General features: G+C 61.0%; 1 protein-coding gene across 1 annotated transcript in view; it reads right to left on the bottom strand.

Annotated features, from left to right (window-relative positions):
- Positions 1-1059: 1059 nt before the first annotated feature.
- STK32C (serine/threonine kinase 32C) overlaps positions 1060-24772 on the bottom strand; it is a 48534-nt gene continuing 24821 nt past the window's right edge. Inside the window, exons 2-12 of the mRNA XM_019644089.1 lie at positions 14348-14403; positions 9406-9557; positions 6775-6948; positions 5843-5880; positions 5673-5762; positions 5277-5380; positions 4582-4698; positions 4365-4490; positions 4152-4283; positions 2686-2753; positions 1060-1720 (exon numbers count right to left, since the gene is read on the bottom strand). Of these exons, the coding sequence (XP_019499634.1) occupies positions 1576-1720; positions 2686-2753; positions 4152-4283; positions 4365-4490; positions 4582-4698; positions 5277-5380; positions 5673-5762; positions 5843-5880; positions 6775-6948; positions 9406-9557; positions 14348-14403 (1202 nt within the window). The 3' untranslated portion in view covers positions 1060-1575. The remainder of the gene's footprint in view (positions 1721-2685; positions 2754-4151; positions 4284-4364; positions 4491-4581; positions 4699-5276; positions 5381-5672; positions 5763-5842; positions 5881-6774; positions 6949-9405; positions 9558-14347; positions 14404-24772) is intronic.

The raw sequence follows: 24772 nt of genomic DNA, 5'->3' as shown, positions 1-24772 counted from the left end.
ATAAAAATGGCTCCCTCGGTGTGGCACGCTCTCAGAAGGGGTACCTTTGCCCCAAGAGCAGGATGGTCACGGTCACTGAGAAGACAAGCTGGAAGGTCAGGGACACGCCCCCCGCACCTCCACCACCGGGCACTGTAGCCCCTGCCCAGGCAGCCATTCTCACTGGTGACCTGGGAGCATTTCCAGCCGTGTTCTCTGGGGGACACACACAGCCCCACCCTCTCAGGAAGGCGTGTGGGTCCAGGGCAGCCCCTGGAGGCGGTCAGTCCTGCTGGTCCCACCGAGTCCCTGGGGGCTCCTTCTGGCCACGACAGTCAGTGTGGCCTCAGAGGTGACTTCTGGGGCTCCACTGAGGCCGATGTTGACTGCACCGTGTCCCCCGCCCCTGGTGAGAGATGGGGTGATCAGGGAGCCAGATCACACCCACGTCCCTGCCACTGACACGGGAAGCAGGCGTTCTGCCCTCTAGGGCCTCAGAAACACACGTTTACACAAAACCCTGAAACTCCCGCCCCCATTCCTGCCTGACATTACCAGGTCTCCACCCAGAACTTTCTTTGGGGTCTGCCCCACCTACAGGGTGTCCTGCAGCGCTGCCCACCTCTGGACCTTGTCTTCCCCGGGGGTCACTGGGCCTGTGTCCCCGGCGTGGGCACATCCAGCCCCCAGGGAACAGGAGCCTCTTTCCTGCCACCCCCCCCCCAAAGCAGGCGCAGCTAGCTCTCCCTCAGGACGCTGGGTCAGGTGCTTTGGTCCCCATCCTTTCCCAGCCGGCCCGCTGCCCGCCAGTAGGTACCACACCTGCCACAGCCTCACGGCTTCTGGGTGAGAGACGGGGCCCCGACCCAGGGCGGTGGGATTGGGGTGCCAAGGGCTCCGCCCACAGGAGCCACCCGACCCCCAGACAAATGGTCCCTGTAAACGCAGGACGCTGGGCAGGGAGGGAACATGCCGACACTGGACTCTGAGTAGGTCTGCTGTAATTCTCAGAGGTGAGAACCATACAGAACCCCGCAGAAACCGCTGTGTGTCCATAAAATGTCACCTTCCCACCCCACCCACGCCCCTCCCCCCGTGATGTACAAGAACCTCGGGCCCTGGGCCACCCCCACAGCTCTGGGCAGCAAGCTTATGGACGGCGGGCAGCCGGTGGCAGAGACATCCCGTGTACAGCCGAGAGGTGGTGAGGGACAGGCTCCTGTCCCACCACGTGGCCTCCGTGACCTGCCAGTGAGCCAGCCAGGGGCCACCGGAGAGGCAGGGCAGCTGGCTGCTTGCTCCTTCCACATGTAACCGGAGTGGCTCAGGTGGCACCCCCTCGTCCACCCTGCGGGCCACACCAACAGCTTCTCATCGCCATGTACCTCCGAGAGCCCAAAGGCAGGGTGGGCGGACAGTAACAGTGAGAGTGTGGCCAGGACACAGTAGGGCCACCAGCCTGGGTCTGTGCTTGGAGAGCAGGCCTCAGTGGGAATGTCAGTGCTGGGCGTGCACCCGTCACCCTGTCACCCTGTCCCTCTGGCGGACCTGAGTCTCCAGGGCAAGCTGAGTCGGCGCCTCGGGGCCGGCAGGCTCCTAGCTGCTCCCGGAGGGGCAGATGGAGCCGCACATGGGCAGGGCAGAGTGCACCTCCTCGCCGTCCGCGGAGGCCTCGCCGTCCGTGTCCCTGGCCTCGGGTGTGGGCTGGGGCTCGCTCGTGGGGTCCTGGCCCCTCTTCAGCCTGGTGGGGAAGCACAGGGAGGGGTTTTGTGCAGACTCACCAGCAGCCCTGACACATCTCACTGGCCACAGCTCGTCTGAGGACTCCAAACATGGGCCAGGTGCTGGGGGGAAACCCCTCCTGGACAGGCTGGCACAGCAGGGAGCTGATGGCGGACGTGGGGCGGGTCACAGGGCAGGTAGGCTGTGGGGTGCTCAGGCCAGCAGCGTCCTCTGGCCTCTTGCGGCTCTGGGGCTGGGAGCAGCAGGGCTGGCGAGTCTCAGCTCATTTCCAGCCAGAAGTTGAAAGGAGGCTTCGTTTAAGTGCAAGCTCTGGGGTTAACGATTTTGGAACGGGGCTTTTCAAAGAGCCTGGCCCAGTTCCGGTCTTACCCAGGCCTCTGACTTGCGGGATGGTGGCCAGTGTCCTCCACCAGTGCCCAAATGTCCTGGTCACCTAAGCAGGACAGAGCACCAGCCTCTCCCGTCCACCTTCCCTGCCAGAGCTCAGAGCCACCCCCACCAGGAAGCCTTCCAAGCCTCCCCTGCCTCCTCCCCGTGAGCCCCACAGCACAACGGGGGTGTCAGCTATTTGTGGCCTGTTGAAGCTCCCAGCCATGCCCTTGTCGTCCCAGTCCCTGGCTCACTGCTGAGTGAGTGAGGTGGGAGTTAGGGTGACTGCAGGGGCCGCCCAGGCAGCTGGCAACCGTCATCTGGGAAGTCCACCGAGTGTCTCCCCAGGAGACTGGACATCGGTCCCAGTTTAGAACTGCAAGTTCCCAAGAAGCACCTCCTGCACTAGCCCAAGCTGGACCTCCCACCCTCTCCCCCCAGGGCTGCTGCTCCGAACCCCCCAGGCGGGCAGGATGAGGTCTCCAGGGCCCACTGATGCCGTGTGGCTGCTGAGGCTCAGGACGTGTGCGGCCAAGAAACCCTCGGCCCATTTCCCCAACCTGCTCTCTGCCTCTGTCCCCCGCCCACACTCACTTTTCTCTGTTAAAGACCACAAAATCTTGTTGGATGGCGTCGAGGCAGTCCTGGAGATAGTCATTCTCCTGTTAGTCAGAACGAGCAGTGGACAGCGTCAGTTTCCCTGCGTCCCCTCAGGCGCCGTCCTGAGCACCTGTGGCTTTCTTCTGCAGCCTGAACTCTGCTCTCAGGAAGCCAGAGCACCTGGGGCTTGTGCCTCCCAGGGGATTTCCTGTGAGGAAGCCCCGCCCCCTGCCTCAGGTGGATGCTGACACGGCAATGACTGTGGGACCAGACGACTGGAAAGCACACCTGGCTTGGCTCCCTCGTCTCCCTCAGTCCTTACTGGGTCCTCTGGTCACTTGTCACTTGTGTACAAATTCCCGACAGGGTCTGCTTCTGGAGAACCTGTCCTAAGAAGGTTAGTCACAGAGTCCCCCCTTAGCAGCAGACTCTTAGGAAGGGACTGGAGTTGGGTCCTGCATTGGCCCGATAAACGACCCATCACTGGGGGCGCGTGCAGCAAGGGGGCGGCGTTCAGTGGGAGGGTATGCTGGCCGCTACTGCAGCTCTGGTGTTAAGGACAGGTGGGGAAGGAGTCACACGGCCCATGGGGATGGCTGGTCATCGCTGGGCACTGGGGGCGCATGAGCAAGCGACAGGCTCAGGGCGGCCCACCCCCAGCCTTGTGGCCCAAGCTGCCCCGTCGGACCTCAGAGGGCTGGACTCCAGGCTGGACCCCACACCTGAGCGGGGCCGTCTGAGTGCATGCACGTGGGCTCCGTCACCCCGCGGAGCCCGCAGAGGGGCCGGCCCTGCTGGAGAAGAGCAGCACCCACCCTCACGTCGCTGCAGACACGCCGCTGCAGCCAGTGGGTGCCTCAGAAGACACCCTACGCCCCACCCCCACCCCCGCCACCACCCAGAATAAAGTCAATGGCAGCAAGGCCAGCCGAGTGGGGAGGGGCTGGCCCTGCTGTGCTGAGGTGCTTGGCGTGGACGGTACGCTGACGGAGCAGGGTCGTGCCAAGAGGGCATCCTCCCGAGATTTGGGTCTAGTTCCCCGGCAAGAGCCCCAGGAGTGGGTTCTCATTCGCTTCTGACTCCCACCCAGAGGAGGAAGTGAAGGGGATCAGGGGAGGACGTGAGGGGCCCAGAGGAGGAAATGCAGGGACCAGGGAAGGAGGTGAGGGGCCCAGAGGAGGAAGTGAGGGGCCCAGAGGAGGAAGTGAAGGGGATCAGGGGCGGAAGTGAGGGGCCCAGAGGAGGAAGTGAGGCGCCCAGAGGAGGAAGTGAGGGGCCCAGGGAAGGAGGTGAGGAGCTCTGGGAGCCAGAGACGGGGCCAGGAAAGGTGGGAGGAAGGTTTCAGGACCTCTCGGGACTCTGGGAAGACCCCAGTCTGCAGGACTTTCCAGGTGCATGCATGCCAGGAGCCTGGCGGGGCACCGGGAGGGGCCGAGGGGGCCCACGCCGAGTGCACTCACTGTCTGGGAGCCGTCCCTGCTGCTCTCCCGGGACCGGTTCTTGGCCAGCCGCTTCTTCTTCTTGTGCAGGGGCCTTGACTCCAAGATCATCTCCTCCAGCTCAAAGGTGGGGTCGCAGTGAAGGCGGCCTTTCTGTGGAGGGACAGGGTGCTGAGCCTCCCCGGGGCCGCCCCTGCCGCCAACACTGCCACCCGGGCCACCCGGCAGGCTTACGTTGGGCACAAAACCCGGCTCCACCTTCTTCGTACTCAGGTCGTCCCACAGCACGTCGGCCAGCGACGGGGCGGCCTGCATGTCCTGGAGGCTGGAGACGCGATGCTTGGGGTTCACCGTGAGGAGCTGGAACAAGGCCCCCGTCACACGGCTGTGGAGGGCGGCCCCACCCTGGGCCCCCAGACACCGCCGCCTCAGGACAGGGCTGGGGGCTCACCTTCCGGAGCAGGGCCACCATCCCCTTGGACCAGGAGGGGATGTACTGGACGCTCATGGTGCTGAACAGCTGTACGAGGGACTCCACGGCATTGCTGGAGTGGATGTCGTAGGGCCTCTGGACAGGGGACGCAGCGCTGTGCCAGGTGCCCATCACCCAGAGCCCCGGCAGCACCCCGCCCCAGCACGGGCCCAGCCCCGGGCACCACCTGCCCCCCAGAAACAGCCTGGAGGCAGACAAAGTGGGTGCCTGGGCCGGGTCTGCTCCTGGGCTGGGACTGAGCGGAAGAGCCTGTTGAGCAGCCAGGAAGGAAGCTCTTTCAACTCTGGGCAGGGCCGGGGGGTGGGCACTAGAGGGCCAGGAGGGGCTGCCATCCTCAGGGGCAGGGGCCCGGGGGGCGGGGGAGGGGAGCTGAGGGTGCGATGTCTTGGGCGGTCCCCATGAGGGGATGGGGGGCAGCTGGAGGCCCAGATGGCCTCAGCTGGGGAGAAGCACCAAGCCACACATAGACACCTGGACGGAAGTGCCAAGGAGCAGCTACGGGTCAGCGCCCCATCCTGCACCCCCAGAGGCCCTGCTGGAAACCCCAGGACCCAGATGCTGGGGTGTCCCTGGGCCCCTGGGGTGGGGCAGCCTCCTCCTTCCCAGGAACCTGGGGACTGGGGTCCCAGCCCGCGGGCCGAGCAGCTCCGTACCCATCCTCGCAGCAGCTCGTAGGCCATCACGCCCACCGACCACCAGTCCACCTCAAAGGAGTAGCCGGTCCCACCGTTGACGAAAGACTGGAAGATCTCCGGAGCTTTCCAGAAATGGAGGAAGCAGCTGAGCATCCCCAACCCACAGGCCCCGAGGGCTGGCACCTCAGACTGGGCCCAAGACCAGGGTGCCACCAGAGCTGGACAGAGAAGTCGCCCTCCATGGCCCACCTACCGCCTGGTTCAAACCCAAGTCCTACAGCCGGCCGTGGGCGCTGGGCTATCTCGTTATCACATCCATCACCCTCAGACATCACCCAGTCTTCTGCGTATGTACTGCCGTGTGCCCCTAGGGAAGTCACCTGAGCCCACGTGGGAGGGCGACGGGCAGCTCACCCATGTACGGCTTGGTCCCAGCCAGCGCGGTCGCCCTCTCCCCGTCCTTTATGATGGTGGCAACGTTGAAGTCCGTCAGGTGCGCGTGCCCTGTGAGAAGAGAGGACGGCGCGACTGTCGCAGGACCAGGGGTGCATCCTGAGGGCAGGGGCCTCCCAGCCCCCCCTCACCTTGCTCGTCCAGCAGGATGTTGTCGGGCTTGACGTCTCTGTCGAGAGAGCAGGAGGAGAGAAGATAAGTGAAGCCCTTCCTGCTCCTGCCCCGTGAGCCTGGCAGGGCCGGGGGCTCCCCCCGAGGGCCTCTCACCTGGGCAGAGGCCTGAGAGGCCCAACAGGGGCCCTGGGAAGACGCTAGGGCATACGGCCCCCTCCCCACCTGGCAACGTGCGGACAAAGCTGGGTGAGACCAGCCACTGGTCCGCGGGGGGGGCCCGCTTCCAGCGCCACCTGCCAAGATGGGTCAGACAGCAGGGGAGTGCCCAGCACTGGACACAGGGGGCCACAGCCCCACAGGACTGTGGGAGAAGCAGAGTCTCTCCCAGAGCCCGGGCTGCACACAGCTGGGGAATGGGCCATGCGCAGGCCTCACCTTGCCCGGCTCCAGGCCCTCAATAAATGTCGGATGCCCGTCATGACCAGATAACGGAATCCCCGAAAACAAAATTGCTGAAATCACGTGTACTTGACTTTATGATACACCACACAGTGTTTTTTTGGTTTTGCTCTGTGAGTGGTCTTATCTAATTTTATCTGCTTTAAGTGGATGTTAACATTAGTTTGAATTCCCCAGGGATGTGGCAGATGGACAAATGGGTGCCTGCTAGGCAGTGGCAGGGATCCTGCAGTTAAACAAAACAGGTGAAGGCCACCCCAATATGGCCAGGTCCTGGGGTCCCCAGGTCTGCTAGGCCCCAGCTGGGGTTGCTGGGACAGGATTCCCCCCCTCCAGGTGGACCTCAGATATGCAGCGGGGCGAGGAGGGGCAGGCGCCAGGCCTGGAGGGTGGAGGCAGGAGTGTGGACCAGGGCTGGGGTCTGTTGAGCGGTGGCTGTGCCCAGTGGAAGGCCCTGCAGCCAGTGCCACCCTGCCAGGTATGCACACACCTGTGGATGATGTGCTGACTGCGCAGGTAGTCGAGGGCCAGTGCCAGCTCACAGATGTACAGCCTCACCGTGTCCTCAGAGAACTGGACGTTTTGCTGCAGGTGGTAACGCAGGTCCCCGCCCAGCAGCAGGTCCACCACCATGAACATGTCCTCCTCATCCTGGAAGGAGTACCTGTGGGCGCCAAGGACCGGCGACACGCACAGCTGGGGGCAGCGTCATGGCTTCCGCCACACCTGACGAGCCCCATCTAAGGGTCCCAGCCCACACCCAGCTCCCACTGGGCGCTCCCCAGGAGCAGGGTCCAGCCTAAGGCACTGACTCTGCCCCTGCTTGGAGCCAGGACCCTCGGCGTGGCTGTCCTGATGGAAGGTGGCCCAGCTGGAGGCACAGATGCCTATGAGAGACCAATGGAGAGTGGAGCACAGCACCATCTTTGGGCCATTTCCTTGCAACCCATTCCTTCTCTGAAAGAGGATAAAAACATCTGCATTGGAGGATTGTTAGAGAAGAAACTGAGACAGTGAGGTGAAATGTTCAGCCAGTCCTGGGCAAGAGTGCTGTGGTGATGGTGGTGGTGGTGATGGTGATGGTGGTGGTGGTGATGGTGGTGATGATGGTGGTGATGGTGGTGGTGGTGGTGATGGTGGTGGTGACGGTGGTGGTGGTGACAGTGGTGGTGGCGGTGGTGACGGTGGTGACGGTGGTGATGGAGGTGACGGTGATGGTGGTGAAGATGATAAAGATGGTGGAGTAACAAAACAATGGTTTGAGGACCTCTTTCCACTTTGTAATTTCTTTTGTGAGCTCACAGAGGTAACTTACTCTTAATCAACTGGCTCTTTCAAGAATAGTTACAAAGAATTCATTTTTTACGTGATCTTTTTCCTGCTCTCTGCAAGCCACCCAGTCCTCACTCTCAGGGGAGCTGTCCTGGGGAGGGTGGTGCGGGTCGGGGCCTGGGGAGAAGGCACGGGAACGGGACCACAGAGCAAGGGTCTCTGGATCAGGGCTTCTGAACAAGCCAGGGGTCCTGAGAGCCATGGACAGGAACACGTGGCCTCCCACACTTGCAGGCGAGGTTGCCATGGCCCTGCCCTGCTTGGCCCTGGAATGGTGAGAGTCGTCCTTTGGCAGGCCAGCCTATAGGGATGGGGACCCCAGCAGCAGCAGGTGGGGGAAGAAATCATTCACCACAATAATGGCTCGCAGCCCTGAGTCAGCCCCATGCGAGCGCATTGCCTGCGTGACACGTCTAAACTTCTACACAGTCTGGTGAGGGTGGCACGGGAAGCCACCCCCAGCCCTGTTCCACAGAGGTGGGGACTGAGAAAGCGCAGAGGAATCCAAACCAGGGGCCAACGCTCCTGACCACCAGGCAACACTGCCTCCCAGGGAGAGGCCAGGATGCCTCGGAGGAGGAAAATCCTAGGTCTTTATTGCGAGAAGCCCCAGTGCCAGTGTTGTGGCCCCAGATGGAACTGTTTCTGCAAGGCTGTGGGCTGGGCCCCCACAGTGAAGTCTTTCCTGACCCCCCAGGGGGACAATCACCACCCTTGAGATGAGGCACCCAACCCTCCCAGCCTCAGGCAGTGGTGGCAGGTTTAAGGGGTGCTTGGATGCCACCAGCTTTAGAACCTTTGTCCCATGACACTGAAAACAGGGCCATGGCCATGATGACACAGGTGGCCCCGCCAGCCCCTCTGCCTGCCTGGAGACCAGGTGGCCTTGAGGGCCGTGGGGGCCACAATGAGTGAGGCCAGTGGCCACGTGCAGACGGGGGTGAGGAGGCTGAGGACACGTGCCCTTTCCTCTGGCCCAGGCAGCCCCTGGCCCCACCACACCCTGGGGGCCCTGAAGGCCTTGGTCAGAGTCTTCCTGTCCACACAGCTGTCCGGGGAAGGCCACTCCCCCACAGCACATCCGGTTCCCCCCTCCCATGTCACCACTGAGCAGGACGTGAGACTCTGCTGCGAGGGGTGCAGGTGAGCCTGCTGTCAACTTTGATGTCCCTCCTGCACCTGTGTTGACCCCAGGACAATAGCGGGGGTGGTGGGTGGGGCGTCCGGGCTGTGAGCAGTCCCCCCAGACCATCTGCAGAACGCTCTGCCACGCTGTACTGTCCCCGCTCTGGTTGGGCTGCTTGGTGCTCTAGGTTCAGTTGGTGGACACCCAGGTCAGGATGCGGCACTGGGGCCCCGAGCACGTTTTTCACAGGCCTCTCAGTGCTGTGAGACGCGGGCCGGCCACGTGGGGGCAGCAGGGAGCACAGACCCAGGACAGGAGGCTGTGGGGTTCAGGGGCCCCAGTGCCGCGAGCCCTCCCAGGGCGGATTGAGGGCTGACCCGAGGCAGCCTGCGGGTCCTGCACCCCCGGGGCCGGTCTGGGTGCCCATTCTGTGGAAGAAACTCAGGTCCCCAACTCCCTCCCCGCCAGACGTTTTGGCCGGAAACTCGGTGGGTCACAGGCCTCCTTGGTGGGAAAGCAGGGGCTTCCTACAGGCGGGAGCCCCTCATCAACGCAGCGCAGCGCGCGTGCGCGGACACCTGGGTGGCTGCGGGCCCTGGAGATGGGGGGGGGGGGGCCGGGCGGCGACGCGTCGGGAGGAGGGCGGCCGGCGCTCCAGCTCACCAGAGGTTCACCAGGAAGACGTGCTCCACCCCCTGCAGGATCTCCAGCTCCCGGAACACGTTGCGGACCTCGTCGCGCTCAATGCACTGCTGCTTGTTCATGTACTTCATGGCGTACATCTTCTCCGTGTCCCTCTTCTGCACGATGCACACCTGCGGGCACGCGCCCTCAGCACCGCCGCCCACGCCGCCCACGCCGCCCACGCCCGCCTGCGGCCTCCACTCAGCCCCGCCGCCCACGCCCGCCCGCGGCCTCTACTTTGAAACGACTGGGGGTAAATCTTTGGACACATCGCCCGCGCACAGGTGTCTCCTGACAGCAGGCAGGGAGCCCACAGGCCTGCTGTGGTGCCGTGCCCTCACCAGCCATGACCTGGGCAGGTGGAGTCACCGTCCTCAACCCCAGCATCCCCTTACTGGCGCTCCACACAGCGAGTGGCTTGTTGGGGGATGGGAGGACCGGTTAGCCAGAGCTCTGCCCCCAGGAAGCCCCATGAAGCTGCCATCTCAACACCCCACCCTTCCCGGACAGCAGGGTCTCCCATCCCAGTGCCCTTGAGCGCTGAGCTGCAAGGTCAGTCAGCACCGCTGCCACTGCTCACACAGCTGACTGCCTGGCGGAGAGGAGCCGGGGCAGGTGAGGACGGAGGCCAGAGCTGGGAGAAACTCAGGCTGGCTTCTCGTGGCCAAAGACATTCAATCAAAATCAGGGACAGGGCCGGCCGAGTGGCTCAGTTGGTTAAGAGCTCGCTCAAGAGTTTGAGCTCTGAGCAACAGCGGTTTGATTCCCAGCCTGAGCTGAGCAGCCGCTGAGCTGCCAACAGGTGACAGGATGGCTCAGCTTAAAAAAAAAAAAATCAGGGACAAAGGTCCCCAAAGGGAATCAGGATCGTGCACAAAATTGTGGGCTGCATAGCCAGCACCACGTCCCCCATTCAAGTCATGGCAAGCCCTCCCAAGGACAGGTGACCCAGAGCCATTTCTGAGGTCCCCACAGCCTTCAGTCTCCAGGTCTTCAAGACGCGGAGTGGAAGATTCTGGAGCTCGAGGTCCCAGCTGCCTCACCAAAGGCAGGTGGCCTGGAACAAACCGGACGTCGCAGTGGGCGTCAGCATCTCCAGCCAAACCTGCTGGATCCAACCCTTCGCTGAAACCCACACCCCTCGCCCAGGAGGCTATCTGAGGTCATGAAGGTGCTTTCTTCCAAAGACGTTCATCGCAGTGTAGTTTGCGACAAGACATTCAAACACCGTAACAACAACCTTGTGGCCATGAGCTTATGGGCTCAACGAAGTGTCACGCAGCCACAAAGACGTCACGCCGTGTGACAGTTTTCACAATGCCAGGCGGAGATGTCACACCACACCGTTCATGTAAACGAGGTCGAGATGACACAGCCACACAGTGTGGGGACAGCCTGGATGGGCAGACATGGCACAGCAGTGCCCTCGCTGGACTGAAAGGCCGTCTGTAAGGATGATGTGGGGACAGTCACATGAGCGGGCAGTTAGGAGAGCAAGGTTGATTTTGTGGAGCCGACGCTTACAAAGGCCCTTGAAACATCAGCCTGGCCCCTGGCTCCCAGGGCTCCTGGCCTTACAGGTGAGTGACGGAGGCCACTTCTTGTCAGGCCCACAAATCTCAGGATATTTTGGGGATCTTGAGAAGAGAGGAATTCACCCCAATTTATAGGTGCTAAAGGCACAGTCTGGTGACAAGTTGCTAACTTGGCCTCAGCCTCCAGAGGCTTTTAAACGTCTAAATCTGAAATTCCTCGCCAAGGGTCCACCAAAGCAGACTCAGAGGCCTGGATGTCACAGTGCAGACTGCGTAAATGCTCAGGCCAAGTTCAGCGAGACTACATTTATTTTGTAAACAAACTTGCCTCACTTCAGTTATTTTTAATAAAAAAGGGGCTGTTGTAGGGGAGACTTTCATGTTTCACAGAAGCCCCAGCACACCTCGTGGGGTGGCCCTGCCACCCTGTGCCTCTGTCAGCTATTCTCGATTCCAATTTCCTCCCGTCCTCTGACTTGGGAGCCCTAAGGATGAAAACTGCCTTTCCCTCAAGCTCTACAAATGGAAGCGGACAATATGGACTTCCAGGAATCACAGCAGATCACGTCTGGGCAACCCTCGTGTGTGCTGCTGCCTGGGCCCTCAGGAACCCCCAGTGCCATCCCCAGCGACACTCACACTGCGAGTCAGGAAACGCGTCAGAACCGCCACTGCCTGCCTTCCTTGCTGTGCCATCTGAAGACTCATGGAGACTGACATCTAGAAGTCGTCTTAACTGACTGCCCTCGGGGCTCGGAACCAGCTATAAGGAGCAGGAGCTAACCCCCCAGTGGGCGATGTGCCCCCAGGAGGCGAGAACAGTCTCAGCCCCGTGGACGGAAATGGACGCCCAAGGATGCTTACCCAGCAGGCCTAGCAAAGCCTTCCTCTATGTTTTACTTTCCTGTTGCCTCTCTGTCCAGCGTAAAAACATTTCGGTTTTGCCACTTCTTTGGTTGTTTGGGTCTTCATTTCCTCATGAGGGCCATCACATAAAACATATTAAATAAGCCTGTGTGCTCCTCTCCTGTTAACCTGTCTGTGTCAATTTAATTTTCCGGTTCAGCAGAAGACCCTCAGAGAAAAAGGTGAAATTCCGCCTCCCTTGGAACCTCCAGAAGGAACCAGCCCTGCCGGGCCCTCGATGTTGACCCCTGGCCTCTGGGACTGGGACCTTGAGTGGCTGCTGTTTGAAGCGCTTTGTTCCGGAAGCCCAGGACTGGCACAGTCCCCACAGCGCCCGAGCCAGCCGCCTGGGAAAACATCCTGCTCCCCTCTGCGTCTGTGCCCAGACCTGCCGGCAGGGCTCTCCTGGGCTCTCCCGGCCGCCTCACGTCTCTCCTCCTACCTGCCAACCCGGCCACTCCCTCTGACTTCCTTCCCCGTACTCGGACCCAGGCCAGGGGGCCGGGGCACAGCCCCAGGCTGGCCTGGCCACCAGCTCTGCCTGAGGCCAGCCCTCGGAGGCCCATGGGCTGCTGGGTCCTTCCTTTAAAGTCAGTCACATCAAAATGCCCTTTGGGGAACCAGTTGGGTCACCAGCAGTGGCCCGGCCTGCACAAGAGGGACTCCAATTAGTGGCATTTTGAAACGCTGGGGTTTGGCGCCATCTCTGTTCCGAGGGACCCCTCTGGGTGGCAGATGGGACAGGCGGCGTTTACAAAGAGGGAGTGGAGGCCCCAGCCTTCAAGGACTCAGCGTCCAGGCTGAGAGCGCTTGGCGCCATTAAGCCATTTCCTCCAAGGAAATTGGCCTCAGCTTTCTAAGCGGCTTCCTCCGATAATGGACTTAGGCTGGAGAGGGAGGGAGCGGAATGAGACCTGAACAGGAGTGAGCTCTGCCGACCTCCGGCCCAGGGCAGCCGGGCTCCGTGTGGAATGCCCCCGGCCGCAGCGGTGCCGCCGGGACGGACAGCGCAGGACGGCGGTGACTAACGGCAGAGCAGCCGCCGCTGCCATGGGACAGCGTTGATGCGTTTTTCAGATTTACTGCTTCACCCCAAGTTCGTTTTCTTTCCAAGTAAGTTTTGTTCCCTACAAAGCAACACGCCTGACAACAGGCATTAAAGCCTCTGCATTATGAGGGTGCTGCCTTGTGGGAGGGGGGCCGCAGCCCTGCTCTGATGGGCACCCCGAAATGGGACGGGCCCAGAGGAGGTATCTGCAGGTGCTGAGGATGGGACAGCCAGAGAGGAGCATGTGGGGAAGGCTCCCGGGGGCCCGGGGCTCCCCAGGCAGAGTGGGAGCACCTCACAGACAGCGGGACAGCCCCGGAAGCCCATTGTTCAGAGAACACACAGGTTCGGGCAGAGCAGAGGGCCACGCCGGGCGCCTCACCACCACGGCCAGTGAGTGACCACTGTCCTCCTGACCCTCCCCTGGGGCAGCTGTTCTCCTGAAGGTCCTGGTCCAGGCCTCTCCTGCGGTGAGCTCATGTGCCAAACATGACTCCCAGTGCGTGTACGCAGCCCAGACCTGCCTTCTGCCCTCCTGACCTGAGCAAGGTCAGGCCTCATCGTCTCCCAGTGGCCTCCCCCAAAGCCACTGTGGGGTGGGCAGAGGCTTCTGGGGAGCCTATGCCCCTGGAGGGGCCCTTCGCAGAGAGCGCCCTAAGCCCGAGCGGCTGCACCCTGCGTTTCTATCAGGGTGAGGGGAGGGGGCGGGGGGAGGTCGGGGTTTCGGTTTCCCAAGGCTAAGCGGCTGCCCCTTAGGCCATGGCCAGGGTGTCAGACCTACAGAGCGTCGCGAGCCTGTGGAGATGGCCACACAGCTGCGGGGAGGGGTGCAGTCTCACGAAGCGGCCACGGCCAGCTCCCACTTGTGATACAGTGGAAGTACCCTGCACCCTGTAAAAGGCTTACAGAGCTCAAATAGACACCATCAGACAGCTGTGTGGGGGCTCATCTGGCCCCCCCTCCCCGCGCTTGTAAAGAAACTGTCCATTCAGAAGTAATTCATTTCCAACAGACCCATTGAGGCAGAGTTCCAGGAGCTAATTTTAATCTTTGAGCAGCCTCCTTAAGCCTCTCTGACGTATAATTGCCCCCGTCTCTAGATATTACAAGGCAGCAATCAGGAAGTTCGATCTGAGGAGAGAAAGTAAGGGAAGTGGGCAAACAGGCCGGGGGCAGCGGGCCGCCCAGGACGCACCCTCGCGTCTCAGTAAGGACAGGGTGTCAGGGTCTCGGCCCAGCGACTGTGCCATCTGCGCGGTCAGCTCCCGGCGGAGCTCCCAGACCCTGCCGTGACCTGGGCTATGAGGCCCAGCGCCAGTGAGCTCAGCTGACAGCCGGCTCTGGTGCCCCAGCCTCACCCACACCCTCACCGACAGACCCAGGTGGGAGGAGGGGCGGCCGCCCGGCACCGCGTCCTGCTGGCTCTGCTTACCTTGCCGAAGCTGCCCTTCCCGATGGCTCGCAGGATCTGGAAGTGGTCAAAGTTCACTGCAGAGAAACAGAGGGACGCCAGGTGAGGGGGCAGAGAGGCCCGTGCCGCCCGGCCCCCCGCCGCTGCCCAGCCCCTGCAGCCTCCTGCGGCCCACCTCACCCTGCAAGAGTGGGGTGTGGCGCCAGTGGGCTCCCGTGCAAAGCAGGGGCCTGAGCCAAGGCCAAGAGGTGGGTGCTGGGGACCCCTCAGCTTCAGTCCCAGGCACCCAGAGGTCCCCCCGCAATGAACGCTGCCCCTAAGCAACGAAGACTTGAGATAGGAGGTCCCCACTGTCTCAGGATGACCCAGAGCCTGGGAGGCAGGCCTCCATCCTGCTGAGTCTCCTTGGGGGGCGGGCATTTGCCCTAGGGGGTTGCTGAATGAGCTTGAGGGGAGCCTGCAATAGCCCCAGGATCTATAATGGGGCCACCGCCTGTCCTGGGGTGATCCACGGGGCCTGTGAGAAGCTGCCAAGTCCTGATTTATGGCGACATTTGGGACAGAATTGGAGAAAGGGGCCTTGGATTACCGCTTTCTAATGGTCCCGAGGCGCTCCCCACCCCTACTCCTGAGCACAGGCAGCCCGTGGGCGTTAGTCTCTGCGGTGTGGACAGGGGCTGGGACAAGCCTGCCAGGGCTCCCGCTTCTGTTCTGAACCTGTCGCCTTCTCCTCACACAGCAGACGGGGCTCTGCAGTGTGCACACGTGTCTCTCCCCTTCTGTACTTCTCAGGACCCCAGGCAGGGAGCCCATTTCCACCCGGGGCGCAGGCAGCCTGGCCGTGTCCCCCAGGTCTGGGCCCCTGGACACCCTCAGGCTCTGAGCAGCCCCCAGAGGTTTGAATCCTCAGGTCCAGCTCCGTGGGGGGTTGGGCCCCAAGCTGCACATGCGCCCCACCCCTGGTGTCCTGGGGGTCTCCGTCCTCTTGTGCTCTGACCGTCCACCCCTCCTGGGCAGCCTTCAGCCTCACAGCACCCTGTTGTCCTGCACATGGCACTAGGAGGCACTTGAGCCCTGGGGGGCCCTCCAGTACCCCCGGCTTTCAGGGAAGGTGCTGCTTCTGCTGGGCCTCTCGGGGCTGCACCTCTGCTGTGTGACCAAGGGCTCTGGTCACAGATCTGTCTGTTCGGGCAGCTGGGCCTTGGTAAGCGAGCCAGGGTTGGAGGCTGCTGTCACAGACCCTGTGAGAGGGCAGGGAGGTGGCTCCTGGAGCGGACACTCAAACGTGGGGACAGACACCATAATCTCCATACATTAGAAAATGAATACAGTGCCCGGTGCTGGGAGAAGTAAAGCAGGAAGACGGGGCAGAGTGGGCTGGTTGCTACTTTTTACAAGGTTGTTTGTCGGAGAGACGTTCGTGAAGCTGACATTTGGACAAAGAAATGAGGGTGTGAGGCTGTGAGCGGGCTCCCTGAGCGAAGGTTGCCTAGACCAGTTTGCTGTATTCTTAAGTGTGACTTCTGCTGTGTGACGCTGTTGGTGCAGTGTCCCCTGCGCTAGGCACCTCCGAAGTTATGGGGGGAGGGGTGAAAGGAGACAGGAACTCAGCCCCACGGTCCTCCCGACATCCATGTGTCTCTGCCAGGGATCAGAGCTGCGTCTGTGGTCCTGCCTGCAAGGAGGTGGCGCCGCCTGAGCTCAGCTCACGGGCCTCCTGGTGCAGATAGATGTTTAAGAGCCGGCATTTTAAGAACGTTTTTTCTTCGAGGGAGGCTTTTATTTTGCACAGGTGGAAGCACGGTGTCGCTATGAAAATAGGTCATCTTGATGCAGCTGCCTGACCACGAGTGCCGGGAGGCAGTTTCCCCGGTGTGGACGCACGTGTGCTGCCGCGCTGCCCGGCCTCTCGGAGCCCAGGCCACGTCCTTCTGAGGGCCGCTGCCAGATTCTGGGTCACCCACGATCCTGGAGCCGCCTCCTCACAACTCGTCCACATCGTCAGCCCAGAGCCCAGACGGACCCCCAGGGTTCATCTGACACTGTCCTGGGAGTTTTCATCCAATCCCAGGAGCCGGCCCCCAGGAGAAGGCAGGGAGCTCCTTCCAGGAGCGCCGTCCCAGTGTCACCTACGCAGTCACCCGTGGTTTCCTGGGGCTGGGACTGTGCCATGGCGGTCCCATTGTGACACAGGAGTGCCAACACTGTCACAACGGCTCTGCGTGGGCTACACCGTTGGTCCTTCAGGTCCTGGGAAAGGAGGATTTCAGGGAGGGGGCCACAGTCCCAGCGCGGTGTCCACACGGCCCCTGGATGCAGGCAGGCGGGGGGACACAAGTGCCACTCTGTGCAGTGAGGGCAGTGACCGCAATATCCAGAGCAAGTGTCAGGAACGTTGGAGCACGTTTTCCCCCCAAAACGAAGTGGTGATCTGCCCTTGGTGTGTACAGCCTGGAGCCCCCTCCCCCCTGCCCAGCAGGGAGGCACTTCCATTGGTGAGTGGGCGTCGGGAAAGCGCCAGGTCCCAGTCTGTTCAGGCAGAGAACGGCCCTTTCACAAGCCAGGCTCTTCTCAAAACAGACCAAAAATTGCCCCCAGTGAGGAAAATGAGAGGGAAGGTGGGCTCTGGGAGCGTGCAGAAAGCCCTGCTCTGAACCCCTGAGCCACTGCTGTTACAGGTGACACAGTGAAGGCTTCCCCACAGACCTGCTCCTGACGCCCCCACCCCTCCAGTCCTAACGCCTTTGGGGCCAGGAAGTGGGTGCCCAAGACAGTAGAGGAGCCGTGTGCTAGGTGAGCTGCCCATGGCCACAGGGCAAGTCCTGGGCGCTGGACCCGGAACCGGTCCGCCATTTCCTCCCGGCCACCTCACCCAGTCACCTAGGACAGGCCTGGTGGCACCAGCCCCTTCGTCCTTGGGAGAATTCCATATAGCAAACGAAATTACTTGGCAAGTTGTCACAATAAATCAAATGTCACGTGTTGGTTAAATTCATGCATAAGTTGGCTGAATTTCATCACACATCCCATGACCCAGAAAATTCGAAGAAAAGCACGTGCCTGGCTCTGGCCTGCCCTGCCCTGCACATGTCCCCACCCAGGTCCCGCAGGCGGCACAGCCCCCAGCCCACCTGTGTAAGTGGGACACCTGCACGCAGAGGGCATTGGTCACCAGACAGGCACCTTGCAGACACACCTGACCTGCTCACCACCTGTCCCCCGAGGCCACAGGTGTGCTGGGACCCAAGACCCACAGGTGACAGCAGCAGGCGCTGTGAGTGGACACTCTGCGGAGCCCTTTTGGTCCTTAGTGCTTTTGGTTCTCAGAGCAGGTGAGGGGAGCATGCTCCCACTTACAAGTGGAGAAACAGCTGGAGAGCCCAGCAGACTCCGTAACGGACTGCAAGGCCCTCAAGGCAGAAGACAAAGGGTGGAGCACTCCTCCTGACCCCTCAGCCCCCTCGCAAGGTCCTTGGCATGGGGTTTCCTGGACCCCTGAGGATGCCTGCACATCCCCGGGCAGGAAGGTCGATCTCTGGCATGGTGGAAGAGGGTGTTCAGTGTGGCCTCTGACCTCAGAGTCCTCAGTCCCAAAGGGGGGACGTGTCTGGGAGGACCCAGCCAGACACCCCACCCAGTCAGGGCCGGCAGTAGCCCCATGGACGGGCGTCTGTGCCTGAGCCCTCTCGGAGCCCTGGTGCCCCAGCTCGGTCTCCCGCGGTGGAGGGCAGCTTCTCGGTGTCCCAGGCGGCTGCCAGGGCTGCAGGGAGCCTGGGGAGAGGGTCTGTCCTCAGCTGGCATCCCGGCCGCACCCCTCCCCTGCAGGGTCTGCCGCTCCCTCTCCCTGGGACACTTCTGCACCCAGGTCCCTCCTGGCCCTGCTCCAGGCAGCTCTGCAGGCCCCTCGCATGCTCACCAGCCTTCCCAGCCTCCTTGCCTTGTGTGTCTCCCAGCGGTGTGGCACCACTGCAGCCCTCCCCAGCCCAGTGCCTGAGGGCAGAGCTACACTGTCACCCTGTCCGTTCTGCGCATCAGACACCAAGATACAGAGCTGAGGGCTCTGGGGCCTTGGTCCCAGAACAATCCTGGCTTCTGGTGCGCGGGATCGCACCCGGAGCCCTGCCACCCCCGCGGCTGGAGACCAGATGCCAGCGGGCACGGGCGCCTCCCGCCCCAGGCTGGACTCCGAGGGACTGTGGAGGAGGCCGCCCCCACGTCAACTTACAGTAAAAGCTTTGCCCGTAAGACACGTTTAGCGCCGACTTCCCAGACTGCTACTGTTTATCCTGGATCCTGTCTGCTCCACAAGAGCCTGGAATTTGTTCCAGTGTTTCCTCAGCCGGCGCCGGAAACCTTCATACATTAGCGATTCAGGCAGCAGCAGACTGACATCTCGGGCCAGCTGCCCCGGGGCACAGAAGAAACTACCTGGGAACTAGACAGAGGTGGTGGCCATGGCGCTGAGGCGCTGACCCGGTTGTTCACTGTAAAATGGCGAACATTCCGTTATGTGGATTTCACCTCAATAAAAAGTAATAATTGTTTGTAAAAGTGGCCATGTGGGGGTCCTGCATGTGACGTGGCCCTGTACGGATGGCTCCACGTGGTGTGGAGGCGGTCAGGGCAGGTCTTGTGTGGAAGGGGCCCCGTCATGCTGGGAAGGGGGCCTCGTCCGCGGGCTGGATGCAGGAGCTACGGGGACGGGGCGGTCCCAGAGGAAAGGATCAGGGACTTCTTTCGAAGTTCAGCATTGTTATTGCATCTCTGCACTGAGGGGTCCAGAGGGGAAACTCCAAGGGAGGAACAAGGACCCGACCACCCCCAGGACACCCCCAGGGCTCCTCCTGAGACGGCCAGGCTCACACATGCACATGCCCCGGACCTGACTGTCACCCCAAAGCCAGACAGGGGCCCAATCAGACGTTATGGGATATACACGAGTTTCCTGTTTCCAGGTCACTAGGTGGAAGGTGGGGGCAGGACAACTGTTAATCCTATTTTTTCTTGATGGAAGGGGTAAGCAAATCACGGGGGTAGGTAGACAGCTGCCTTCTGAGCCCTCTGCTTTATGAAGGACATCAAACTACATTAAGTTCGTACAAAGCCAAACCCATTCATCCAATTTGTGTTTTATTTACATGCAGCCTGGGCTCAGAATAGCAGCGGAGGCCTCGCTGCGTTTCCTCATCTGTCACCACAGCCCAGCGGCAGGCTCTGCCTGGACGGCCTGGGGGCCGACGTGCCTGCCAGCGGCCCCCGCAAGCGCCCAGCGAGTGATCCTAGAGGATCGCAGACATACCCAAGGGAATTACGCATGAACTCCTGGGGGGGGGGCGGAAGGATATATATGTGCAAACTATAGTAGGCCAAGAGTTCTTAGACATAATACCAAAACACCTACCGGAAAAGAAAAAAAATTGATAAATAAAATTTTTTCACTTCCTCAAAATTAAAAATGTATGCTCTTTAAAAGTCAAACGTAGGAGGCGTGTTTGGGATACGTATGTCCAACAAAGGGCTTGTAGCCAGATTATATAAATAACTCCTGCAAATCAATAATAAAGTGACAACCAATTAAAAAGTGGGCGAAGAGTTGGACAGACAACACTCAAAAGGCCAATCCGCTCACGACAAGATGATCAACGTCATCAGTCGCCAGGGAGATGAGGTACCAGAATGGCAGCAGTGCCTGGACTGACGTTACCAAGTGCTGACAGTCATGGGGACAACTCGGTCCTGAGCATTGCTGCTGGGAACGGGACGCGGCGAGTCGCTTTGGAAAACTCCGGCAGTACCTTAAAAAGTTAAGTGTATACTCGCTGTGCCAGCAAGCCACGCCATTCCTAGATATTTACCCGAGAGGACAGGCAGGTGTCCACACAGGACTGTTCTCTGCAACCTGATCCCTAGCAGCCACGTGCTGAAGCAACCCCAGCGTCCACCCCCAGGAGCGGAAAAAGCAGCCGTGTTGAAGTCATACAACAGAACACTACTCAGCGACTTTCTTTTAGAAAAGAACAACTACCGATACGTAGTGAGAATGAATCGCAAAAACATTGCATTGAAGGAAAGAAAGCCAAGTTTTAAAAAGCATGTACTGTGTAATCCCACTTATGTAGTTCAAGGATGGGCAAAGCTAACCTGCAGTGGCTGAAATAGCACAGTGTTTGCCCCGGGGCTGAGGCACGGCTGCCTGAAACATCACGAGGAAATTTCCAGGATAGCAGTGTTCCGTGTCTCGATGGGTGTATTGGTTACACAGTCGGACATAGTCATTAAAACTTAGCAAACGGTACACTTCAGGTCTGTGCATTTCACCGTAAGTACACCCCAATAAAAATACGTAAAGTATATATTATGGATATTTTGTAGAGGGAGAGTTTGAGGGATCCAGTCTGCGATTTGGAGGGACACAGACGTCACCACCAGATAGCAGAAAACTGAGGAAGGATCAGAGAGGTTAGGTGATCTGCCCAGGGTCACACAGCCGACAAACAGCAGCCAGGATCAGAACCCACATCTTCAGGAGCGGGCAAGGCTGGTCCACGGTGGTGGGGAGGTTGGTCAGACGTGCTCTCAAGGCACAGGGCCAGGCCGTGGGCTGAGCCAGTGAGGACGGGCTCCAGGAGAGCACCCCACGGGCATCACATCCTAAGAGCAGGCCCCGGCGGCGCAGGCAGGGTGGCGGGCAGCCCCAGGCAGAACCCGCAGGCTTCCCAGCCAGCCCTGGGGCGGAGATGGGGGAGGGGCTGTGGGGACCGGCAGGAGGAGCGGGGGCTGAGCCCCTGCTCTCATCGCTGTGCAGCCGGCCGGCCCGGAGCGGGCAGCGGTGCAAGGCCCTCCCCCTCTCCTGCTGCACACACACGGACGGCTCCGTCACCGGTGACCTGAGCCATCTCGCCCGGCTCCGTGCTCGGCCTCGGTCATCGCAGAGTCACTGCCCTCTGCCCACCCCGTCGCAGTGTCTGTGCCCACAGAATGTCACACGTTCAGGATCCCCGCACAGCCCCAGGCTTCCCTGGCCCCTTCTCCCCACGTGGCTTCTCTGGTCAATGACGAGTATGGCCTGGGCTCGGTTTGGGCAGAGCAAACCAGCGGCACCAGGGGACGCCCCCCTTTAGAAGCAGGGCGCCAAGAGCAGGCACTGCTCTCCTTCTGGGTCCCTTGAAACCTGGCCAAAATGGCAGTTTATACAGCATAGAATTCACTTTTATTCTGCAGCCCAATGATACACCTCAGATCACACTTGTGTGCGCGTGCGTGTGCCTGTGGGTGCAGCTCTCTGCGTGTGTGTGTGTGTGTGTGTGTGAGTGTGGCTTAGGGTGCAGCTCTCAGCTCTCTGCATGTGTGTCCATGTGTCTGTGTGCATGTGCGTGCACAGTGGTCTCTGAGTGGGTTCACTGGTTGCCCAGACCCACTCTGACAGACGCATCCTGCCCGAGGTCCCGGCAATTTCTGAGCTGTGGGAAGAGACGCAGCCTGCGGGTTCTGCTCGCTGAGCCAGACCTTCTGGTGTGTGTGTGGGGAGGGCTCAGGCAATGCTGCAAGCTGCTGCGGGGGCGAGGGTGCTAGGGAAATGCACGGCGGCTTGCATGGGGCCTCGCAGCCATGTATCACCCCCTCCACTGGCTGAGGGCCGCCTCCCCACTCCGCCTCCCCTGCACTGGGCCTCTGGGTGGCTGACGGATTGATTTATCCCCAAAGGCATGAAGGCCACTGGCAGAGCTGACAAGAGGGCACAGGTCTGTCCCATGTGTCAGCTTACAAATCAGGCTGTCCCTTCACCCCTGTGCCTGGGAGCACCCCTCACCTTGCCATGCAGAGGTGGGGTGGCCAGGGTCCCGCATGCCCTGGCACTCATCATCACTGATGTCCTGCGCATTTACTGCAGCTGCACCATGGTCAGTCACGGTCTGCTCAGCCTGCTAGCTGGCACACAAGTCAGTGGGACACTGGACGGTGCTTCCCGCGCTCACTAGATGGCCTCACCCAGGGCACCCAGGGCACAGCCTCCAGTCACAAGAGCAAGACGCCTGTCCTAAGAGGTGCTCTGAGGTGGCCCTGAGTGAGTCCCTGGCAGGTCCAGGTTGAGGTGACTGTGGTGACATCTGGGGGTGCAGCAACGTACTCCTACAGCACCGAGCCCGCTCCTCAGAATCCAGTAGACTTGTGAGTGAGCGAACGAGTGAATGAGTGAGTGAGTGATGATGCATGAGTGAGTGAACGGGCGAGTGAGTGAGAGCGCGAAGGGCGCATCATAAACCCCACAATCCCTGTTTTAAGCCCACCCCAGGCCAACTGGTCTTTTCCCCTCCAAGCGGACCCCTGACCAGACACTGGGCCTCGGTTACGTATTGTGAGAGCTGAGATTCTGAGAACACGAGTCCCAGCACGTGCCAGACGGGCATGTGTTCAGGCTGGAATCAAGAGTCCAGGGAGGGAGTGTTGTGAGACCCCAAACCTGAGGGGTCATCAGACAGGATGGGAACCAGACCTCTCCCTGGTGGCCGGAGGACAGCAGAGATGGGAGGCACGTCCCTGCCTGGTGGGCTAAGACCGCGCCATCCCAGAGCTGGTCCCCCACAGCAGCCTGCCCTGCCACACTGCACCCGGCCACCTGTGGGTCTCTGTGCCAGCCAGGCTGGGACTCGGGGGAGGGGAGACTCCTGTGGTCCCAGGGCCCCAGGCAGAGGGACTGGTCCATGCGGAGAGGGCTCTGCTTACCTGGCGAGTGGCTGACAGCCAGCCGTGGGCCCCAGGCTGCATCTGGATAAATATAAACAAGGCAGCATCACTACGGAAACCCACGTCAGGTTCTGTCACGGTAAGTGCATGGCTTTGTTTCAGATCTTTTCTTTGAAAAGATATTGGCATATGTTTCTGATGGAAAGTGGATATTTAAAGATTAATAAACCACATGGGTTTCTTTGCAGGAAATGCGTGTTGACAAAACCTTTTACCAGGCTGCCGAGGCCACGCTACTGGGCTGACCTTTACCCAAGGCCTGGGACCTAATGGCGCCTGGCAACGGAGCCACCCTGTCCCTGCCCCTCGCCCAGGCCTCAGGCCTCAATCCCTCAGGCAGTCCTGTCTGCCAAATAAACCTGGGCAGATGCAAATGGGGGGGAGGAAGGGCCCTGAGACATCCCCAACCCCACGCGTCCTCGGTGGACGGAGCTGCTCAGGGCCATCTGCAGGCCAGGACTAGCGCGCAGGCGGCCACATCCTCCCCAGGAGCGCGGCTATAGGGCTGAGGGCCCAGCGTACATCAGCTGCGGAGAGGGGGGCAGCTGCACCTCAGAAGAAGGCAAATCAGGGGAGACCACATGACCGGGAGGCGGCCCCCAGACCCCAAGGACCCCGCCCCGAGCACTGCAGGGCTCCGTTGGACACTCATGGCTCCCTGGATTAAAAAGTGTTGTCACTAAACAAACCTCCCGGCTCCTAGGCGCAGTGGTGGGTGCTGTCCCTGGTGCTGCCCAGGCATCTGACAGCCGGAGCGGCAGGTTCCACCACATGCAGGCCGGCGGGCGGAGCTGGCCTCCTGCGGGCACCCACGTCCATTCACACGGTCCTCGGGCAGGCGTGGGTGCTGAGCCCACAGGGACAAGCCGGTGCCCACCGGGAAGAACGACGTGTGCTTCACATGCACGTAAGGGCACCCGAGGCGCTGGGGGCCCCGCGGACTCACCCCCTCTGTCCTTGGAGGGAGCCGTGGCCTGTCCTGGCTTTGGAGACGAGACGTGGTGCCATGAGCAAACGATAAGAGCTGGGCCCTTTACGGGGATCTGAGCACTGGGACAGCCCATGGCAGCCCAGGGTTTTACTCGAAAATCGTGTCACAGTCTCAGGTCCATTCTTCCATTTCCGACTCACACTCCCTCACACGTTTCCTCCAACAGTGAGACTTCCTGGCGTCACCAAATGACCCTGTGGTCAGCGTCTGAGGCAGCTCCTTGCCCTCACCCGTGATTTCAACTGGACGCGGGTGCCGGGCCGCCCAGCTCCCCGCACCCTGTTCTCTCTGGCTCAGTCAGCCTGTCCTTCCCCACAGAAGCCCCTCCAATGAGCCCCTTCCATTGGAGGCCAGGCAGCCTCCAGCCACAGCCTCCTCAGCGGCCCCATTTTGTCTGTCCCCTCCCCCGCCGCCTCTGTCACCGTGTGAGGAAGAATGGCGTTCTAGCTTGTGTGGGGAAAAGAGCATTTACAGAGAAAGTGCAGCTGTCTGGAAATTTCAGGCCCCGGGGCCTCCCTGGGGCCGTGGCCTCCCACTCGGGGTGGGACTCGTGGAGACAGGCCCGTGAGGCTGCTGGAGGGAGCTGACAGCAGCCAGGAGGAGCCAGGACACCCCACTGCAGCTCGGGCAGCGCCTGAGGCCTCGCTCACACCCACTCAGACCTTCGCCACGAGTGTGGACACAACTTTTCTAATGAATGATGTTCTGGT

The sequence above is a fragment of the Hipposideros armiger genome, unplaced genomic scaffold (genome assembly GCF_001890085.2).
Source record: "Hipposideros armiger isolate ML-2016 unplaced genomic scaffold, ASM189008v1 scaffold_85, whole genome shotgun sequence".
In the NCBI taxonomy this organism is placed as follows: Eukaryota; Metazoa; Chordata; class Mammalia; order Chiroptera; family Hipposideridae; genus Hipposideros; species Hipposideros armiger.
This window is presented reverse-complemented; position numbering and strand designations above follow the sequence as displayed.